We start from the raw sequence: 20193 nt of genomic DNA, 5'->3' as shown, positions 1-20193 counted from the left end.
TTTTACTGGGAAAATTTTTTGCCCATAAAAATAGCCCACACATTTCTCTTACCTTTTTGCTCTTCCCCCACTTCTCAGCTGTTGTTTATTTTCTGCTGTGGCAAAATTAATATTAAAATGGAAAATAATTAAGGATATAAAAAAGGGCAATTTGAACCTTTTTTTTTCCCCTTTAAAAATATTTTCAAGCACACATTAATGACCTTGGAAATAATAACACATAAACGGGAACAGTGTGAGTAAAAGCACTGCAAGCTTGCAAAAAACTTATTGAAAACAAACTGGTGTTGGTGAGAGTAGTTTTGCTTTAAGCATGTTACATTTTAGCTCATTCAGTCTTTGGTTTCTCTGCTTACATTTTAAAACCAGTATCATGTTCATGGTAAAATGGACGCTACCCAAAATTAGATTAAGTACAATAATTTAATATATCACACAGAATGCTTATTTAATGCTAATAATTTTTTTCATTGCTGAATTGGGAAATATGAATTTGCCTTGCTCCTCTGAAGAGGAATCATGTTCAACATAACAAGACAGAATAAATGCCACATTGCAATGCTGGTTGTCAAACTATATTATCTTTTGCATTTATACGATTTGAAACAATTTCTGTCAAAATATAGCTTTTTTTCACAAAATGTCAAACTCTCAAAGCCCAGATGTGAACTCATAAAGCCAAGGGTTTGTATGCTACCAGCATGCCCCTGGTTGTTCCAAAACACGTCCCCTTTCAGTGTTCTCTGTAAAATGCTCTTCCACTCATGATTCTCACACACTTGCCTAAAATAATCCTTCCCAAACAGCTCTTTCCCTGAAGGAGCTTGGGAGCATGCTGTCTTTAGGGGCAGCAGAGCTCATGGAGAAGCCTGTAATATTGTGGGTGTATCTACAATGCTTCCAACTGGAATTCAGCATGGAAACGACCAGCTTGTTTCTGTAGGACTTGCCAAGAGTGTTGCAAAGAATTCAGTAGGAAGGAGCACCACACCAAGGATTTTGTTTAGATATATGAGTCTGGCCATGCACACAATTTAGGGCAAACTTCACGCAAGAGAAGAAGAGGCTTATGCTTCAGGGAAAAAGGATGATGCCTCCCTGCCAGCATGGTCACAAATCTGAGCTTAGGTAATAGCAGAGTACTCCATGCCTGAGAAGCTTTACTGCCGAAAAAAAGAATAATGAGAGCTTTCAAGTGTCCAAGAGTGACTTTTTGGGGTTTTTTTTTCACTCAGGGCATGGATTCAGTCTTGACTACTGCTCAGTTTGACTACGATGTGAAAAAATTCTTTGTAATACATTTTCATTCTTGATTCATAACAAGTCCTTTTTGTTTTGTCCTGCAGGGCTGTTCTTCCTCTTTGTGTTAACACCAATCCATATGTTGTAGATGTACATGCCCTTTTTCATGCAAATAATCACTAAACCCTGTAAGTTGGAAGACACCTCTAAGACCATCGAGTCCGATCACTCCCCTAGGCCTGAAATGGCCACCACTGACCCACATCTCTGAGTGCCACATCCAAATATTTTTTGAACACTTTCAGGGATGTTCCTCCACCACTTCCTTGGGCAGCCTGTGCCAGGGTTTGACAACCCTTTCCATGAAGAAATTTTTCCTAATGTCTAATCCAAACCTATATCCTTCAAGCTCTTAATCAGTTATTCTCACATAGCTGTTCTCATGGCTTCTCCAAGTTACATTTTGTGCTCAAGTGCAAACCCCTTCAGGCTCTCAGGGTCATAACAGTATGTTCATATTCTGATTTGCCTTATTCTGTATCATTCACTTACTATTCTCTCCCCATGAGAGGAAAGTGGATAAATATATTTTTGCCATAATGCTTTGTGCTTAGCTGACATTTTCCAATACCAATGTAGCTTTTAAAAGACAGAAAAATGCCACCTTCTAGTTTCCTTTATATAAAGAAAGAAGGAAAAGCAGAAGGTCTCAAAGCCACATCTCTCAATTCTGGTGCCTTATGTGCTAGAACTACAGATCTGTAATTATAAGAGCTGGAACATTAAATGCTGATATACAGGACAAGGGCTGTAAGCACAGCAGGGAAATACATGCTTTAGACTTTGGAAACCAAAGCTTTCTTTTTGGAACAGAGCCACATACCGGTGTCCAGGACCTTTTTGGTAATTTTAGGATACTTTTGAAATTTTACAAAATAGTAGCTTTCATATTCCATCAAAATTGTCTCAAGATCAATGTTGTCACAAACTTCAAAGCCACGTAAACCCAATTTTGTCTCTTGCTCCAGGGCATTTGCAGCATCAACATATCTGGTAATTAAAAAAAACCAAAACAAACAAAGATAAAAAACTCTGATTTCGGAGCAAAGAAGCAAACAATAGCACTAGTAAGTTTATGGTATCTTTAACCTGTCCACAATCCTATTTTTATAAAAGTATAAACTCTATTTTAAAAAAAACTTTGCTGGTTGATCTAAGGTATTTTTAAACTATACAGGGCATTTTTGTTCCAGAAACTGAAACAATTTAGCAAAGCAAACTGTGAGGATATGTAATAGTCATTTACCACTTTCTCACATCAACCCAAAGACCCACACTGTCCCTTTCAGCCAACAGAGGACAGAAAGATGCAGTACAGCAGGTCAGATACACACAATCCCACAAGGGTGAAGCACTATTATTAAAAAACATACCCTTCCTCAATTAAATAATGCAAAATTAGAATGAGGAGATTTTTCCGACGAGCTTCTGTTCGCATCTCCTCCTGTGAATTAAGACAGAACTCTAGATCAAATGTAATATTCTCTTTATTGCTGTAAACAGCATCTAAATGTAGCCTCTGGAAACAAACAAATTAAGACAACAGCATGTAAGAACTGTAAAACAACTCACTGTTAATAAACACAAGGAAAGTGGTTTTCAATCTAATTTTTCTTACACATTATCAGGGCTACTGGATGGGTAGAAACCTTTTGCTAGAGAAGAGAAAATTACTTTAAGGCTGAACAAATAACTTACTTCCCTTGCTATGGTTATGGCTCCCAACATGCTCAGGCTGCTGTGAATTTCAGGGTGGGACTCTTGCAGACCTCAATGCTTCATGGGCTGTACAAGGAAATCTTGTGCTCCATCCTGGCTGTGTCCTTCCCTTGCAACCAGAAACCTGTTCTCTGAGTGCCTGGAGAAGGAGGGCTGGAGAACAGGTCTGGGATCTGCATGACTCTACTACAAAGACCAGCTGTAACACTTGCGGACACCTCCCATTTCATAGGCCTTGATATATAAACACGACAAATAAAACGCAGACACTGGAAGTATTAGTGGATTGGGATAACACGAAACTTGCACAATTTTAACACAGGAGTGACCAAAATCAGGTCTCAACACATAGAAATTTCAATATGGAGTCAGTCCCATGGACTTCTTGGCACAGACTGGAGAAGCCAAATTCATTCACAAACGGTTCAGCAATAAAAACAAGGCAGCATAAAACATTTTTGTCTTCATTCAGTGAAGCTTCATCTGAGAGAGTATCAGATGCAATATCAAGCAGAGGAACAGGGGCAGTGGAAACAGAAATCATGCAAGATGCTGGAATAAAGCCTTACTCTGATGAAATATGCCATATATGCTCAGTGTCTGCAGAAAACTCCCGAGATTTTAGGGTCGTAACAGAAGTTGCTACAATGAGAGCTCTAGAAATCAGCATGTTGCCTTTGGTCTGCCTCGCTGGGACTCGAAATTGTGACCACAGAAAAGGCACGTATGGCCAAACACACACTTAGGCAAATTAATGATTTCCCTTCTCTTTCAGGCTGGGAGGCATTGGGAGTTGGACTCGATGATCCTCATGGGTCCTCTCCAGCTTGAGATATTCTGTCTTTCCTATGATTCTGTGATTACTTATGAGGACCCAGTGTGAACATGAAAAAGTGGCACTTACTCAATGAACAGGGAAAGAGCAGCAATTTCTGTTGCTTGCACAACACACAAATATCCCTGATCACACTGCACAGTAAAGCTACACAGGCTGCTACTTCTTGATTCATTCTTGATTCCCCCAGTTTCCCTCCCTTCTATCCCAATGGAGCAGAGCCTGCATCCACCCCCAAGAAAAAGCCCAGCCCAAGAGTGCTGCCTGTAGGTAAGAAACACACAGATCTCTGTCCTTTTCATACTGCCAACAGAGCCCCACCATCTGTATCCAAAGGCTTGTGCTGCTCTCTGCCTGTGCCTGGCACACGGAGATGCCAAGGAACTACTACTGACCAAGGCTGATGTTTTTAAATCCCAAAAGATGTGCAAAAGAAATATACACACAGAAAGACTATTTTTCTATTCTTTCCAGTCACTTGGAAGAGAGAGCAATCATTACAGAAAACTGTTGATACTAGAGAATCATTTATTCCAAAAATCAAAGGTGTTTTTTGGGTGGTGCAAAACCAATTTACCTCTTTATGAACTATTCCTTCACTAGGTTAGACCTATCTGCTGTGTCTGCTCTGTCCACAGCACTGGGTATCATATGGTATTTCCACTGCTAATTTCAACACTTGTTATAGGACCATCAGCTACTGTTTTATTTTAAAATAAAACCTGCCAGCCTGTAAAAAGTACCGTGTAGATCAGAGAAAAGGTATTGCAGTACAGCAGGTATTTCCTGGGACGTTTGCTTCAGTCGTGGGGCCATCTAGTGTCACGACTAAGGAAGAGCTGGGATTTGCTCTTAACGTCTCCAGCAGAGTCAAAGCGTATTTGCAATTCACATATTGCAAAAAAGATTCGTAGAATCTTCATTCTGGCCTTCTAGAATGAAGGCTAAACCTGGCTGGGGAAAAGTGAAGAAACCATAACCCCCTTCTACCTTTACTACCCTAGACACCCTCTTGAGAGTACTTCCAAAAGGAAATTACAGTACCATTTCAGTGGCGGTACAAAGACAGTTTTTCTGAACCATTTTGGGGAGAAAAGAGTGCTGTTTAAATGTTTCATAGATCAGTAACTCCTGAATGAAGCAGATTGGTTCCTGGGAGGTGCTACAAGAAATGAACCAATTCTGAGAACTGCTATGAGCAAAGAGAGAACACACACACCCTGAGATGAAAGGGTCTTTTCCTTCTAAATTTTTTGAGGTGCTGGTGGTTGAAAAAAGATTTTGAATTGTGGCCCTTTTACCATTTCTCCTGGATGACCTGAATCTTCCAAAACACATCTGGACGTGCAAGAAGGAAGCTGGAGTCATCACTTTCTGAGAATCCCACCTGTACATCCTTCAAAATGCAACTGCTCCTAAGGTTTATGCTGAGGAAGATTAACTGTTGTGTTTGCTAACATATCAAAGGGCAAGGTTACAGCTACCACTGAATGTTTAAAACACAGTATGCAAACACAGTGGCTGCCCCAGAAGACAAACACACCAAGTGTTTCATGTAATAAGCATGGATATTCTGACAAGAGAGGAATTGCCTCTTCCTGATGGACTGACAGGGTTCATGATCCATGCTTGGAACTTTCCTTGAAAAGAATTTGTGTTCTGGCATGTCATCTGCTGCTGTTCATCCCCCTGGGTTATTTCTGCTATCCCTAAAGCATTTTAAGTTCTAGTATAAATAGTGATACAGTGATTGGCAGCATCTCAAATGATTTAAGTACAGACTTGATTCGGATGTAGGATAACATTGTGTCTGCATGTGAGCCACCTACTTCAACCTTGACATGCCAGTATTCTTCTGGTTGTGCTGACCAAGCAGAAGGAAAAATTAACCTTTACATCCCAAAAGAGTCCCATCTAAAAATGAGAAGAGTTTAGACTGAGAGGTTAATTCTGTCTTTAATGTATGTTAATAAGAATGCAAACAGCAATGGCTGATTTTGAAAAGTCAGACATGTGTCCAAAGAAAATTAACAAAGCTGTAAATCAGTTGACCCACTGACAATGACTTGCATTAGGTTGGACCTGAAAAACAAAACAAAGGTATCTCTGGTAGCCCAGTTCTGTGAGGTTTCTATAAAACAAAGAAAAATCAAGGCTCTTTTAACATGCAACTTTTACTAAGGTATGAATCTGGTGAACCAGCGGCACACGGATCATTGCCTGACCAGTCCCACCAATCCCTTTCCTGCATTTCACCAGTCTGATTTTAGCACATACTCCTTCCATGAGGCAGATGAACCTCTGTCTGTACAAGTGTCACCAGCAGCTTTATCTGTTCCCTTAAAACAGCTCTCTGCCCACCCTTGTCTGCTGTCCTGAACTCCAGTTTATCCTCTAGGGACTGACCCACTGCACTTACGTCCACAAAATTGTGCCTGCCACAGTACAGGCAGATACTAACACTGCCCAGGGCTTCTGCTGTGCTTATAGAGGAAATGGCAAATCTTACACAGCATGAAAAAAACCAGGAGTACTTACTAGTGCAAAGTTACTTAAAATTCAGTTTAGCTTTATAGTGATTTAGCCTTCCTCTTTAATTAGTATTTAGAATTGCATGTTGTTTATAGCCACTGGTATTTCAATAGATGTTTAAATGTTTAAAGTTTAATAAGCTTCCATTCTTAAAAGAACAGAAAAATGTAGGTAATTAAATTTTCAATTACTATAGGGGATTTTGGTGTCCATGAAATTAATAAAACCTTAAGGCACTTAAATGTGATCTTGTTTTAAAAACGAAACAGTTGGGCGCTTAACTAATTAGCTTCAACACTTACAGTGTTATTTTATTTATTTCTAGCCTAACAAAAGAGTGGCACATATTCCTTTTCTTTGAGTCATTTTAAATTAAACTCTAATAGAGTTTGCATCTTTAGGTGCAATTGTTTGTTTAGTCATTTCCACACCTTTTACTAAAATGCATTTATACTATAAATCAACCAAGCCTCTTGTGTAATTTCCTGAAATTAATGGACCTAATAAAAGATTAATTTAACGCAGTAACATTTCATTATCATTTGACCCTATATATTCTGCATGAATATGTTTGTTAGGATGAGAAATAGAGAGTTTCAAGAGTAAATCATGGTCTGAGGAGCTTGGGAATAAGAGCTATTCTGCTTTAGTGTAGGCACTCTAAGTACATCCAACTGGGGCAGCCAGGATGCATTCAGAAGGATCTCAGATTAGGAATTCAGACAAGAGGCAACCAGAGAGCTGTAAAATCACACAGGGAAAGCACTGATTGTAATACACACGCAGAACCCTCTCCCTCTTTGTCTCTGGGATCCCAGGATGCTGACAGTATGGGGTTCCTCAAGATGAAGCTGGCACCATGTGCCAGGACAGATAGGCTTGATGGGCTCACCTAGTTTTCCTCCTCCCTCCACCACCCTGTATTCCCACAGCTTTCACTTCCCCATAGCCCTTTGGATATTTGCAGCCTTGACAGGCTTTTCAGAAGGCTGAATGTTCAGTTCTTGTCTGGCTTGCTGACCGTACTTTTTGAGAAACACAAGCAGAGAATGGAACTGGTGAGTTTTAAACAATGTATAACTTGGCTGCATTGAATAGAATTTCCCAGGACAAAGAAAGGGCGCTTTGCCCTCTTCTCTCTTCCAGATTATACAAGGCTGCTACAAACAATAAAGTTGCCAAAGTTTTTCAAGGCTTATAATGAGCTTTCATAATTAAAGACATACAGCAAGCTCACCATAGAACCTATGACTGGGAACAAGAATCCAAAAACCCTCTTGGCAGCTTCAGGTGGTTCTTCAAGTCACTAGTTTTAAGAAAAGTCTCCAAACTTCTGCTCCTCTGTGAAACACAAATTACTGCTTCTTCTCTATACCCAAAATATAGACTGTTATCTTCAAATCCATCCTGCCAAAAGGCTATGGAGAAGCCAGTTTACCAAAAGCACATCAAACCAAACCCTGTGACACAGCTAACAGGGAAGAGCTCTTGCCCTCTAGTTCCCAATCCCACAAATGTTTTTGCATTTAGTAGCCAGCACCATCCTTGGGATGAAGGCCATGCAAATCCCCACTGGTGAGGTTAAAAATCAGGTCCCCTTTTCTCCTCTCCTCCTCCTGCATGTTAATGCTGTTTCAATACCACGCCTTCAGGCTCCATTCTCAATGGCTGAGATCTGAATCTATTTTAGAGCTCAGAAAGAAACTGTGCTGGAGGATCCCGCTCCTAGGTAAATATAGCTATCCTACTAACACTTTCTGAGGAGAGAAAACTCGTGGACAGGCACCAATCTCTTCTCTCTCTGGTGACCAGTGACAGGACCTAAGGCAACTTCATGGAACTGGGTCAGGGGAGGTTTAGGCTGGTCATCAAGAAAAGGTTCTTCCCCCAGAGGGTGGTCAGGCACTCAACAGGCTCCCCAGGGAATGGGCAATGGGCATGGCCCCAAGGCTGCAAGAGTTCAAGAAGTGTTTTGACAATGCCCTCAAAAGCATGGTATGAGTTTCAGGGCTATGCTGTGCAAGGCCAAGAGTTACGACATGATGATCCTTGTGGGTACCTTCCAGCCCAGCACATTCTATGATTCTACAAGAGGTTGATATAATACCTAAAGCTCAGTCTCAGGACTCCTCCCAAAACTCCCCTTTTGTGGAGAATCCTGTACTTTTCATTCTCAAGTGGGAAGAGGGATTGGTGTACGTATGCATGCACAGCCCCCACAGCCTTACGGGAAAGGCTTTTAGCATCCCTGCAGCCTCTCTCACTCCGGTAAAATTTAACCAGCAGATGGAAGCAAAAGAACAGGTTACGAAATTCAAAATCCTGCGGGTTTTGGGCTTTCTGGACAAGAACCACAGAATCATCGAATCACACGATGGTTTGGGTTGGAATTGACTTTAAGACCATCCAGTTCCAAGCCCCTGCCACGGGCGGGGACACCTTCCACTAGCCCAGGTTGCTCCAAGCCCCGTCCAGCGTTGACTGGAACACTTCCAGGGATAGGGCAGTATAGCTGTGGCTTTTTGAAACAAGAACCAGGGGAGGAAGGAATACGGATTGTCTCCTTTGGCCGTGCCTGCTGCTCCAGAACCATTCAGAAAGGGGCTGTGCGGGATCCACCCCCGTCCCTGCCCATCATGCCCAGCCCCATCCCCGCCGCCATGACAATCCCAACCCCAACGCGCATGAGAGCGCCCCGCCCCCCCGTTGACATGGCAACCGCGACGCGCAACCGCGACGCGGAGCCGCCCGCCCCGCCGGTTCTCACCGCTTCCCTCGCCTGGCGGGTGGTTCTCAGCGCCTGGCAGAAGAGCTCCATGGCGGCAGGGGATACCACCGGGAATGCTACCGGGAACGCCGCCCGGAATAGCACACCGAGCGCCCGGACCCGCACCCCGCCGACCCCGCGGGGGACAGGCGCGCCCCGCCTCCCCGGCGCAGCCAATCGGAACGTCGGAAGGTGAAAGATTGACTGACGGTCTGCCCAATGACGAGTAGAGCAGGGTGGGCGGAAGGCGGCGCTGGCCAATGGGCGCCGGGCTCGCCTGGGTGGCGCGGAGTGGGGGGCGGTTGGGTAGGGGGCTCGGGCTGAGGGGATTCAGTGGTCTGGCCCCGGAACAGTCCAGAACGACGCAAACCAACCCCAAACAAGCCAAACCAACCCAAACCATGCCAATCCAACCCAACCCCACCCCAAGCAAGCCAAATCAAGCCACAATAACCCGAATCGGCACAGCCCAGCTCACTCCACTGCTAAACATGCCCAGCTCTCCCACACAGCTAAGCTGTGCCTGAGAAGCAACAGAGTGCAGTCTACCCCTCACATCAAGGACGTGCCAGTGGGCATTAAAGTGGAGACCACCACTGTGAGGGAACACAGGGCTGTGAGAAGCGCTCTTTTTGGAGTACAACTCAGCTGCCTGGTTGCTGCAGCCTCCTGGGTTCAGCGTGTGAATTACTGGAGGGGTGAACTGTGCCTTTTGGACATGGTCCAGCTTCAGTCCAGCTGGAGGAGAATCTATGATCCTGCAAGACGAAACCTAAAACTCAGTCTCAGGACCCCTCCCCAGACTCCTCTTTTGTGAGGAATCCTGTGCTTTTCCTGCACAATGGGAAGAGGGATTGGTGGATACATGCACAGCACCCAACAGCTTGGTGGGAAGGGCTTTTATCAGCCCTGTTCCCAAATCCAACAGCTGCTCAGGTCTTGGGCAGAGTAATGACCAGGTTCTCACATCCCTGCAACACGACCTGGTCTAGTGGAAAGGGGCATGGAACTGGATGAGTTTTAAGGTCCCTTCCAACCCAAAACATTCTGGGATTCTATACCACACTTGCTTAGCATCTCATCCTCAAAAACAGATATCCTGGTTTTTTTCAGATATCCAGCTCTTCCTCCAAACATATTCCTCAGTATAACCGCCAGTACCCCATACGGCCTTGTCCTTTTGGTGTCACTCTGTTCCCACTCTGGAATGTTTCCCCAGCCCTTTTCTAAGACTTTCCCAATCTGATACCTGCCAACACAGGCTTGAGTGTGTGCTCACAGCTCACGCAGTTGTGCTGAAATGCAACATACTTTCATCCTGCCAAGGATGCAGTTTAACACAAATATTTTTTTATTACATTTGTTCCATAAATCATGGAGTTTTTTCCAAGTGGATCGATGTCCCTCTAACTAACTTAGGTCCCCACCTACTAGAACTTGTGCTTAATTTTTTGGCCTTAATGTAGCAGTACAGTGGGTAACACATCTTTTTTTTCCATGATTGTGGGCATCTTTTTTTATGGCTCTGAAAGAGAAGTTCCTGTAATCGAAGTTAGGATTCAAGCCATCCCAAGTTCATCACTGTTGGGAAAATAGCCTGGGTTCAGGACTGTGCTTGACTGGAGAGTTTTCCATCATTACTGTTCAAGGGCTAGTGGTACCCTCATATGTGGCTTTCTATAGTTTTGATGGAAAAAGAGACACTTCAAATCCTTTGAACAAAAATTGAGGGTAATTTTTACAAAAACTGTCCATGGAAGCAAATGCTCACCCACAGTCAGGGAGGCTGTGTTCAAGACTGTGAAATCTAGGCCTATGTCAATAGGCATAATTTGATAAAAATAATAATGATCAAGTAAGCAACTTCATAGCAAAATTTAAATATTTTGCTTTTGGGCTTATAACCAAAATATAGGTGTATCACCCTGGTATGTTAGGATGGCCAGGCAAAATTAATATTTCCTCATCAAAACTGAATATATAAATGCGTATATCTATATATAAAAGAACACATTAGGTTTATAATTTGGATTTTTCTAAACTTTAGTATGTCTATTAAGTCTGACATCAACGTAGTTACATATAACTATATTCATCATATGCCTTGACAGAAGATTATGTCCCATCCAAACTCTGTTTCGCCAAACAGCTGCATTGAAAGTGCAGATACAATGCAGCTACATAAATGATTTCTTTCCAATAAGCAGAATCAGAGAATCACAGGATAGTTTGGGTTGTTAAGGGGCCTTAAAGACATCCAGTTCCAATGCCCTGCCTGGGACAGAGACATCTTCCACTAGACCAGGTTACTCCAAGCCCCGTCCAACCTGAGTACCCAGCTCAACAGTGTCTTATCTTATAGCCAGAGCCCACATTTGTAATGTCAGCAGCACGATTAAGGGTGTCTTTAAGCCTCTGTGCTTTCACAGCTCTAGACCTCGCACTAAGAGGTTTTAGGCACTGACTACCACTTAAATATTTTTGCCATTCCCTTATAATGTTACCTTAAAAAGTACATGTCTGTGGGATATCAGAGATGATGGAGGAGCCTAAGGCTGACCTCATAAAATTCCTTCCTTTAAACACAGCACACACAAAACAAATCCACTTTCCACCCAGTCACCCCAGCCCCATCCCTGCTTGCAGTTCACACTCTGTTGTCTATTAGCAGCTGGTTAAGCAGCACAGGAGGGGTTTGATGAGGTATAATGCTGATAAGAGCACTTGTTGCAATCCTGTGAGCAGCTGTAGGGTTGTTTTGTTTGTTGTTTTGGGGTTTGTTTTTTGTTTTGGTTTGGTTTGGTTTGGTTTTTTTTGCAGCGTCTGTGGAAGGCTGGGAGGGTTTATTTGGATGTTCAGATGTCTTTCTGTAGCTAACGCAGCTGTGGGAACAGGCAGTGCTTGTATGGACATACTGTGCATAGCACTAGAAATATTACTAGAAAAGGTTGAAACCAGACTATTTTTTTTCCCCTAACAAGCCTCAATTTAGGGGGCAGGTTGCTTAGCACCTATAGGCTCGTTCCTCACCCTAATTAGAGCCTATTAGGGAAGACAAAAACCCCAGGTACTGCTTCGGTGATATCCTGGGAGATAGGAGTATCCACTGGCTGTCTTGGGGAAGGTCTCCTCCAATGGCTGATGCTGGGCCAAGTTTTAAGGCTTTCACTGAAAATTTGGAAAATACTCAAAGGAAGAGCTTGGGAAATGATTTAGGAAATGCAGCAGCAGGTTTAGAGAGAAGAAGGAGGAGAAGAAGAAGAAAGGGGTATCGGAGATGGAGGTGCAAGAAGAAGCAAAGGTTTCAGATCCCAGAAGAATCTCTGACATTTGAGGTAGGTTTCTTAAAAGTATGGTGGAAAGAGAAATATTGGAAATGTTGAAATTTATCTAAGATGACTTGGTAGCCGTGGAGTGTAAGCCTGGAGTTGATGTGTGTGTGTGAGAAGTTTTCATGAAACAGCAGGATTTTGAAGAACTAGAGCAAAAGGGGGGATTAATTCTAGTTACTGGAAAAACAGAAGAGGGAGATTTGAAAGAAATTTTTCTGTGGAGATAATGGAATGGGAGAGGAAATGCCTGTGCTCTAAGACAAAAATTGAGGAGGACCAAAAGTAAGAAGGGCTTTTTTTTTTTTTTTCTTTTTGGGAGGCTAGGGCCCCAGAGATGTGTAGTAGAAAGGCTGTAAGGGAAGGAGGGAGAAAAAGAACATACGATGAAGGAACACTTCAGTAAAAATATTAGGGAAAGCTAATATGTAAACTCTTGTTATCCTACGCATGTGAGGTGTATAAAAATAATGTTTGCCCTTATCCTCGCAGATACTGAGGATGAGAAGAATGGAAAGGTTGAAAGATGTGGTTATGAAGTGAGAGGTGATTGTACTCTAGAAAAGACGTGCCTGGCTCTGATGTGAGCTTGAACATTGATGTCCTTCCCTGTGTGTTTGAAGGAAGGAACACTTGAGGGTTTGCTAAAAGAACAAAAGAGAATGCTTTGGTCTGGTCATGCTTTAATGATCTAAGAGAGTCTAACCTGCAGCTTGCCCATTTAGTCTGGTATTGCATTGGAAGGAAAAATGAGCATTTGATGGACTTAGGAGTTGAACTCATGCAGTGGTGTGGCAGATGGCATGTTTTATTAGCCTGTTGATTCCTGGTTTTGACTAACAGAAGGGGTTTGAAATTAATGAAGTCCTTATGCTTAAATCTCCAGGGTGTCTTAAGACCAAGCAAAGAAGCTGTTTGTGCCGAGGGCTAGGTATCTGTGCCTATAGTGAAAAACTTTGGCACAACAAAGGGTTTATTTTGGAGGAAACAGTAAATAAAAAGGAAAGCCTGTCTCAGAAAGCTGTTGCAGAATTGCAGCTAATGATGTTAATTGTGGAGTTCCTTGATCTTGTAGCAGTATTAAGTGCCCATAGCTAGTGTGTACGGCAGGGATCAGTATCCTCTAGAAAAGCTCAGCTGTTTGTTCCCAAAACTGCCTGCCAGCATCCCTCCTTGCAGAGCCTGCTGCCAAGGTGGCGTGTCCCTTGGCCCATAAGTTACTCTTCTAGTTGCTGCTCTGGATGTGTCGATCGTGCAAAACTAGCTGCCTTTCAGTTAATACGAGCAAATATGTTTTGCATTTCAGGCCTCTTTTCTTTTCCAGTGTCTCTTCATCTTCTTGTTAGGGTTGTGTTGGCTGCTTGTCTGTTTGTTGGCTGAGTCTTTGCTATTTTTTATTGCAATAAATCGGTTGTTTGGTTTTACAGCCAAGTTGCCGATGAAACTGAATATTGTGAGTAGGTAATTATTGTGACTAGGTAATGATCTCTGGCTGCTTTTGAAAACAATATTCTCGGCTGCATCTCGATGTTTATTTTTCTGTAAATGTCTCAACATTTCCCTTGCAGCGGGAAACTCATTATCCAGTTTTTGAAGCTTACTGCTGGTGACATTTTCCCTTCATTTTTTATTAATAAAATGTGTTGCATCATCATTATAACACAAATTATGAGTGCTCTTGATTGGGTGGATAAACTCGGCTGTAAAACTGCAAGCTTTCTATTTAATCCACTTCAATTGCAAACTGGATTATGTTTTATTTATTCTATGATTTGCTGGTTTGGTTGGTTTTTCTGTTTTATTTTTGTTTGGTTGGTTTGTTTTTTAATAGAACAATTCAGTTAAAAAGCAGAGTGTTAATCCTGGAGGGGAGGAAACATGGCATGTGTGTCCAGTTCTGGGCTCCTCAGTAAAGGAAAGACAAGGAGCTAATGGAGAGGTCCAGTGGAGGGCACAAGGATTATGAGGGGTCTGGAGCATGTCTTATCATGAGTGACTACAAGACTTGGGCATGTTTAGCCTAGAGGAGACTGAGACAGGATCTCATTAATGCAGCTAAACGTCTCAAAGGCAGGTGTCCAGAGAATGGCGCAGGACTCTTTTCAGTGGTGTCCAGCGACCGAATGAGGAGCAATGGACACAACTAAAACACAGGAAGTTTCACCTCAGCATGAGGAAGAACTTCTTTACGTTGAAGATGGCACAGCTCTGGTAGAGGGGGTCCAGGGAGGTCGGGGAGTCTCCCTCTGTGAGACATTCCAAACCCACCTGGACGAGTTCCTGTGTGACCCTGCATTGTCAGGAGTTTGGTCTGGGTGATCTCGAGAGATCATCTTTATTTTGTGATCCCTCCGGGATAATTTCCAGGACCACCTGAGTTCTTCACAGCCCGGAGCTGCTGCAGGAGCCCCGTGGAACTGCGGCGGTACCTACAGGAGTGCGTGTGTGCAGATGGACTGGTCTCCCCTGAGGGTTCCCGGTGTGTCCGTGCCACCCTTGGCCGGTCTCCCCTGAGGGTTCCCGGTGTGTCCGTGCCACCCTTGGCCGGTCTCCCCTGAGGGTTCCCGGTGTGTCTATGCCACCCCGGACGGGCTTCCCCTCAGGTCCCCCGCCCCTCCCTGCCGTCCTTCCCGCCCGACCGCCCTCCCCGTCACGTGGCGGGAGCGCGCTCCGGGTGCACGATGATGGTGGCGGCGGCGCCCGGCGGCGGCGGGTAGAAAATGGCGGATTTCGAGGAGCTGCGGGTGAGGAGGAAGGAGGGAGAGAGGTCCCGGCGGGGGCAAGATGTCGGTGCTGGGGGGCCCGCGCCATCCCCGGGGTGAGAGGGGAGGGAGGGAAGGAGCGGGGCCGCCCCGACTTCCCGGGAGTCGGTGGGGTCTTCCCAGGGAGACCCTCCCTGTCAGTGTCCGGTTGTCCACACAGCCGTGTGGGTTGTGCTGCTGCTGCTGCCGCCGGGGGGGTTCTTCCCGCTCCTTCGGACATTTTAAAGCCGTCTCGGCGCTGCCGAGCGGCCCCCGGGCTCGCACGGCTCCTGCTGGGCCCCGCGCCCCGTGCAGCTGAAGGGAGGGCGGTGAATAACCACGGGGCTGCTAAAAATGCTGATAGCTGTGGAATCTCTGGAAATCCGTGGACCGCTTTCCAATCGGGAAAGCTGTGCCTGCCCAGCGTGAAACCCAGTGCTGCTTTTCAGACGTGTTTTATCTTCGGTTCATTATCTTTCATATTGTGGTGGTGGACTCTCTGTAGCAGTCGGAGTGGGTGTGTGCTGCGTGTGTCCTTTCATTTTGCTAAGGTGTGTACACAAAGAGCTGACTGAATAGTTTGTGCTTTTCCTCCTATTTCCTGAACAATCTGCTGGTACCTTTGTGTAGAAGGAGGAGGTTATCCTTCAGCAGCATCCACACCTGCAGAAGTGGAATTCTTCGTGGGAATTCCGCGTGCAGGCCGCTCCCCGCCCCCCCCTCCAGACTTTGTTACAGGAGGGATAAAAGCCGGTTAAATAGGAACCACTGTGAGCTGGCCTTCAGTGGAGAGGAAGAGCTAGTGTTGGTGTGACCTGCAGTGGGAAGTGTGCTGCAATCGCCAGAGAATTTCCCATGCTGAGGCTTCTTCCAGCACTAGCACTGGTAGTGCAGCTGAGGAGCTCACTTATAAAAATATAGTGGAAAGAACTGAGTTTCTTTGTCTGAAGACAGCAGTGCTCTGTCTCAGGTTTAGGAACTGTTGGCTTATTTTTTTGTGCTTGTGTTGTTGGGGGTTTTTTCCCTTTTAGATGTGTTTGTGTTTACACATTTCCTTGCTCGGTGTTCTCACCCATTCGTAACCCTCATTCCAAGGTGTCTCAAAGGGTTTGGCTAAAGTCCCAGTGTAAACTTTGTGCCAGGGGTGACTCTTCTTTCTTTATCTCTTCCTCTGCAATCTTGAGCTGGAGTTGTGGTCTGTCTCTCCCAAAGCCCTGTAATCGCTTATCTGTACATCCCTAAGTATTGATAGTTTCCCCCAGGGAATAAGGTACATAAATACCTTTGAAATTGACAAGCAACTGAGGTGCATAGATAGAAGTAATACAGGAAATATGGAGGGAAAAGGGAACTGTGTTTCAGGCCAACTGCTGGGCTGCCCTTTCATCACTCAAAAGAAGAGATGCCACTAGTTAAAAAAAAAAGTCTGAAGGCATATCTTTTGATGTTCCCATTCATCTTAATTGTAAACTGGAGTGCCTGTGAGATTAATCTGTTAGCCTGGAGCTTCTCTAAATGTTCAGCATCCATCTGATAATAATTCATGACCTGTTTTGGGAAAGGTCTATGTATTTTTTTGGAAGAGAATGTAATTGTCTGCTTCATGTCTGCAAGGCCCTGGCTGAATTTTTCTTTTCTTCTTTTTGCATTTGAAGATGCATTTGAATGTGCCTGCTTGAATACCAGGCACTTGGTTTTGAGGCTTAAATTTTTTTTCAGACAACCAAATCTTCCTGCTTTTGACCAAAGGTGAGAGAGATTTCCTCACCCCCAGCGGATTTTGTGAATTTACCTTTAGGTGTGATCTGAAATGGCTGTTTTATAGATTAACGTACTGAATGTTTTTATGGCAGTATTGTTTGCTGCTCTCTTGTTGACTGCAGTTTCCTGTAGTATGTCATCTCTACCTGCTTTATGAAAGGCCACTTGGGCTCATTTTGAGAGTGGAATTCATTTTGGTAATTTGTTGAGGACTGACTAAAGGCAGGAGGTCAGAGTTCTTTCTTAAACCCTGTTTCTTGAGGGAAACATGCAGGAGCAGCATTTTTTTTTTCTTTTCAGGGCAGAGGAGCATTTTAATATTTGTTAGGACTATCCCTGGCATCCTCTGGATGTTCACAGTAAAAATTCTGTGGAGCTGAGATCCAAGCATTATAACTGAGAGGCTGTAGTGAAATAAACCAGACTGAAAGAAGCCTTGTTACATCAGACCTTTTGCAAGTCTTCAGTTTTGTCAAAGGACTTGGATGCAACTAACCACAGTTGCTACTTTTCAAGATACCGCTGAAAATGCCTGGTCAAAGCTTTACCCTTCCGGACCATCATGATTAAGCTTTTTATTAACTAGTAATATTTATTAATTTCTGTAGATCACTGTTTTCTGGAGTATTAGGAAGTGGCTGAGAAGCTGTGGAGAGCACACCTGTGTCTAGTTGTGAGATACAGTTAGTTTTGAGATACCATTTCCAGAGCTGCTGTTCCCATATGTGTTTTTAAACCTGACTCATACCTTTATCCATGATCCCCTCTCCAGAGCAGCCCAGTAAATGTTGAAGGTATTACACAGGCAGAGGCGAATGTGGAACAGAATCATCAGTCTGGTGTGGAGGCCAGAGATGACGAGTAAACACATTTTTGAACAGAATTGGCCCAGAAGTGGGGAACTACAGCTCCTTCTGAGAGCAATCTGTGAGAAAACGATTCCAGCTCCCAACAGATTCTGAACTAGCCAAGACTTGGCTTGAAGCTTGTTGAATCTCAACAAAGTACTGCAGATAAGAGGATCAGTTACATGTTACTGAAAGAGTATTTTTGGGTCCTCTGTGTTTCTGCTGGTGTCCTGAGTCTAAATTGGAAACAAATAATGTGGAGTGCATGCAGTCTTTGAAACGGATCAGTAGTTTAGAAGGTGAAGCATCAGTCACATAGTTTGTGTTTAATCAGGTTTTGAAGTCATTTGTTAGTGTCATCTTTGTAGGGCAAAAAAGAGGGCTCTTTATAGGCAAGTGGCTATGCCTGTGCCAAAACTAATTTGTGACACTAGTTTCAGAGCCATTGTGTAAAAACTCGTTTGATTGAGAAGAGATGGAATTGTGCTAATATATCCTTTTTGGCAGGAGAGATTGCACAAAATTTACTGGAAAATCAGGTTTATAAATGCTGGAAGTAGGTCCCACTTTTACTGTTTGCTGTTGCACACCTGGGTATTGAAGTCACATGATTCAAACTGGGAAGAGCAGTGTGGTTTGGATACCATATTAGAATACAGAATTCTCACTCTTTTATATATTGGATCTCTTGTTCATGCCAGACTTGGTGTCTTTCCACTCCTCTTGCTTTATTTTTCCAGTCTGGAATGACAGCGTAAGTGACTGCCTCACATTTACCTGGTGAAGCAGTGCTTAGTGCTAAATTGCTAACAAGAAAATGCTGAAAACTGTTTTCATGTGTCTTCCTCAAGCTCACTGCCAAACACTGTTTTATTTTATCTGTGTTAATATCATTGTATTGTATATGCCGACCAGTTTATGTATTTGATGTAGAAATGAAATTCCACGTGATGACCTGGGTTAAACTTAAGATGGTGGACTGAATAGATATCGACAAGTTGCTGCTGGTTCTGTAATGATCCGTAGGCTGCAGTTAAATTGAGTGTATTAAATAACATAAGTGCAGATAAAATACTCCTAATAACCTGTGATAATGTGCTGTTACCTTGTATCTGCACAAAATTCCTGTGTTGTCCATGGGTTCACAGTCACTATTCTAGATCACTGAGGTTTATCGGGGCACTTTAAAAGTTTGTTATATGTAAAATCATTAACAGTTAACTGATTGTGCTGAGATATAGTGATGGGGAGAGGAAGGAGATAATGGAGTTTAGGGTACTCTAAAAAGGAGGCTGCAATGAAATGGCCATACTTTGTTTTGAATGTCTTAAATATTTGTGTTTGTTTGACTTTAGATTTTTGCTGTTATAAAGTGCATGCAGCTTTGGAGCTAATTCCTAATTGTGGAGCCAGGCTAGAGGCAGTGCAAAGGAAAATCTCCATAATACTTAGGATCTGGTGGTTATGATTTACATTGACTGTGGTTTTCTTTGGAGCTGCTTTTGCTGTCCTGTACTACTGACACAGGTTTCAATAACGGCATCTTCATTTTTCCCTGTGCCTTGCATGTCTTTATCCATGGTTATATCAGTTTGAGAACACATTTTCATTCAGCGGAGAGATCGTCAACCATCCCAGGACACTGGTTGTTTTTCTTTACCAGCATTACCCATTTCTAGCCTGCTGTAAGTCAGCATGGATGCAGATTTACTGCAAAAGATGTCACAAATGTACTTTGTTGCTGAATGTCCATGAAAGGGCTTAAAGTCAGGAGAGAGGATTTGTGGAACCTGTCCTTGGTGTGTTCCTTCTGTACAGAGCATTCAGACGCTTCGGAAATTGTCTGGAAGCCAGTGGGGCTGAAGCAGAGCTCTTAGGGGCAAGCTGACCAGTACTTCTGAGTAGGCTGGATTGCTTCTGCAGTGCAAGTATTCGGTTCGCTGCTTGAGCAGTACTTGACCTGAAAGCCACAGTTGTTGGTGCTTATTGTAGACATATATCAAGAAGTAAACAGGCATTTTCAGTTTCCTTGCATTGATAGAGAGAGATGTAGAGTGACTGTTAATATTGCAGGGGAGTGTGGAGTACGACACAGCTCTTGTTTGGAGAGATGTTTGATCCCTTACTTTGCTTTGAAACATGCCTGCCCCTTAGTTTCAGCGGCATGTCAGCATTTCCTGGGCTCCTTAACGTCATCCTTCCTGGGAAATTAATGCCATTCCAGATACACCTACGGCTTAATGCTTTAAAACAGTGTTTCTGCTGATGAATCATGGTTGCTAAAGTTCAACTGTAAGAAGCAAAATAACCTATGAAACTTCTTAGGAGCTTCAAGTACGAATTTCAGCAGAAAAAATAT

General features: G+C 43.5%; 2 protein-coding genes across 30 annotated transcripts in view; one reads left to right on the top strand and one right to left on the bottom strand.

Annotated features, from left to right (window-relative positions):
* The window catches only part of KATNAL2 (katanin catalytic subunit A1 like 2), a 29257-nt gene extending 19954 nt beyond the window's left edge, over positions 1-9303 (bottom strand). For 6 of the 19 annotated variants that reach the window (XM_032097037.1, XM_032097044.1, XM_032097051.1 and 3 more), the window contains exons 1-4: positions 9156-9303; positions 2676-2821; positions 2126-2292; positions 53-95 (exon numbers count right to left, since the gene is read on the bottom strand). In XM_032097037.1, the coding sequence (XP_031952928.1) occupies positions 53-95; positions 2126-2292; positions 2676-2821; positions 9156-9206 (407 nt within the window). In that variant the 5' untranslated portion in view covers positions 9207-9303. Of the gene's footprint in view, positions 1-52; positions 96-2125; positions 2293-2675; positions 2822-3000; positions 8813-9155 lie in introns of those variants that run through there. The other 13 variants (XM_032097038.1, XM_032097045.1, XM_032097049.1 and 10 more) reach the window with 8 other exon arrangements.
* A 3167-nt stretch (positions 9304-12470) lies between these two features.
* Positions 12471-20193, top strand: part of PIAS2 (protein inhibitor of activated STAT 2) — a 30617-nt gene continuing 22894 nt past the window's right edge. For 8 of the 11 annotated variants that reach the window (XR_004237646.1, XR_004237648.1, XR_004237647.1 and 5 more), the window contains exon 1: positions 12471-12490. Coding sequence is in view for 2 of the 11 variants with exons in the window: in XM_032097033.1 (XP_031952924.1) it covers positions 15205-15228 (24 nt within the window). In the remaining 9 variants the exon portion in view is untranslated. Of the gene's footprint in view, positions 12491-15121; positions 15229-20193 lie in introns of those variants that run through there. The other 3 variants (XM_032097033.1, XM_032097032.1, XM_032097030.1) reach the window with 2 other exon arrangements.

This window comes from Corvus moneduloides, chromosome Z (genome assembly GCF_009650955.1).
Source record: "Corvus moneduloides isolate bCorMon1 chromosome Z, bCorMon1.pri, whole genome shotgun sequence".
Classification (NCBI taxonomy): Eukaryota; Metazoa; Chordata; class Aves; order Passeriformes; family Corvidae; genus Corvus; species Corvus moneduloides.
Note: the sequence above shows the minus strand (reverse complement) of the source record. Positions and strands in the feature narration are given on the sequence as shown.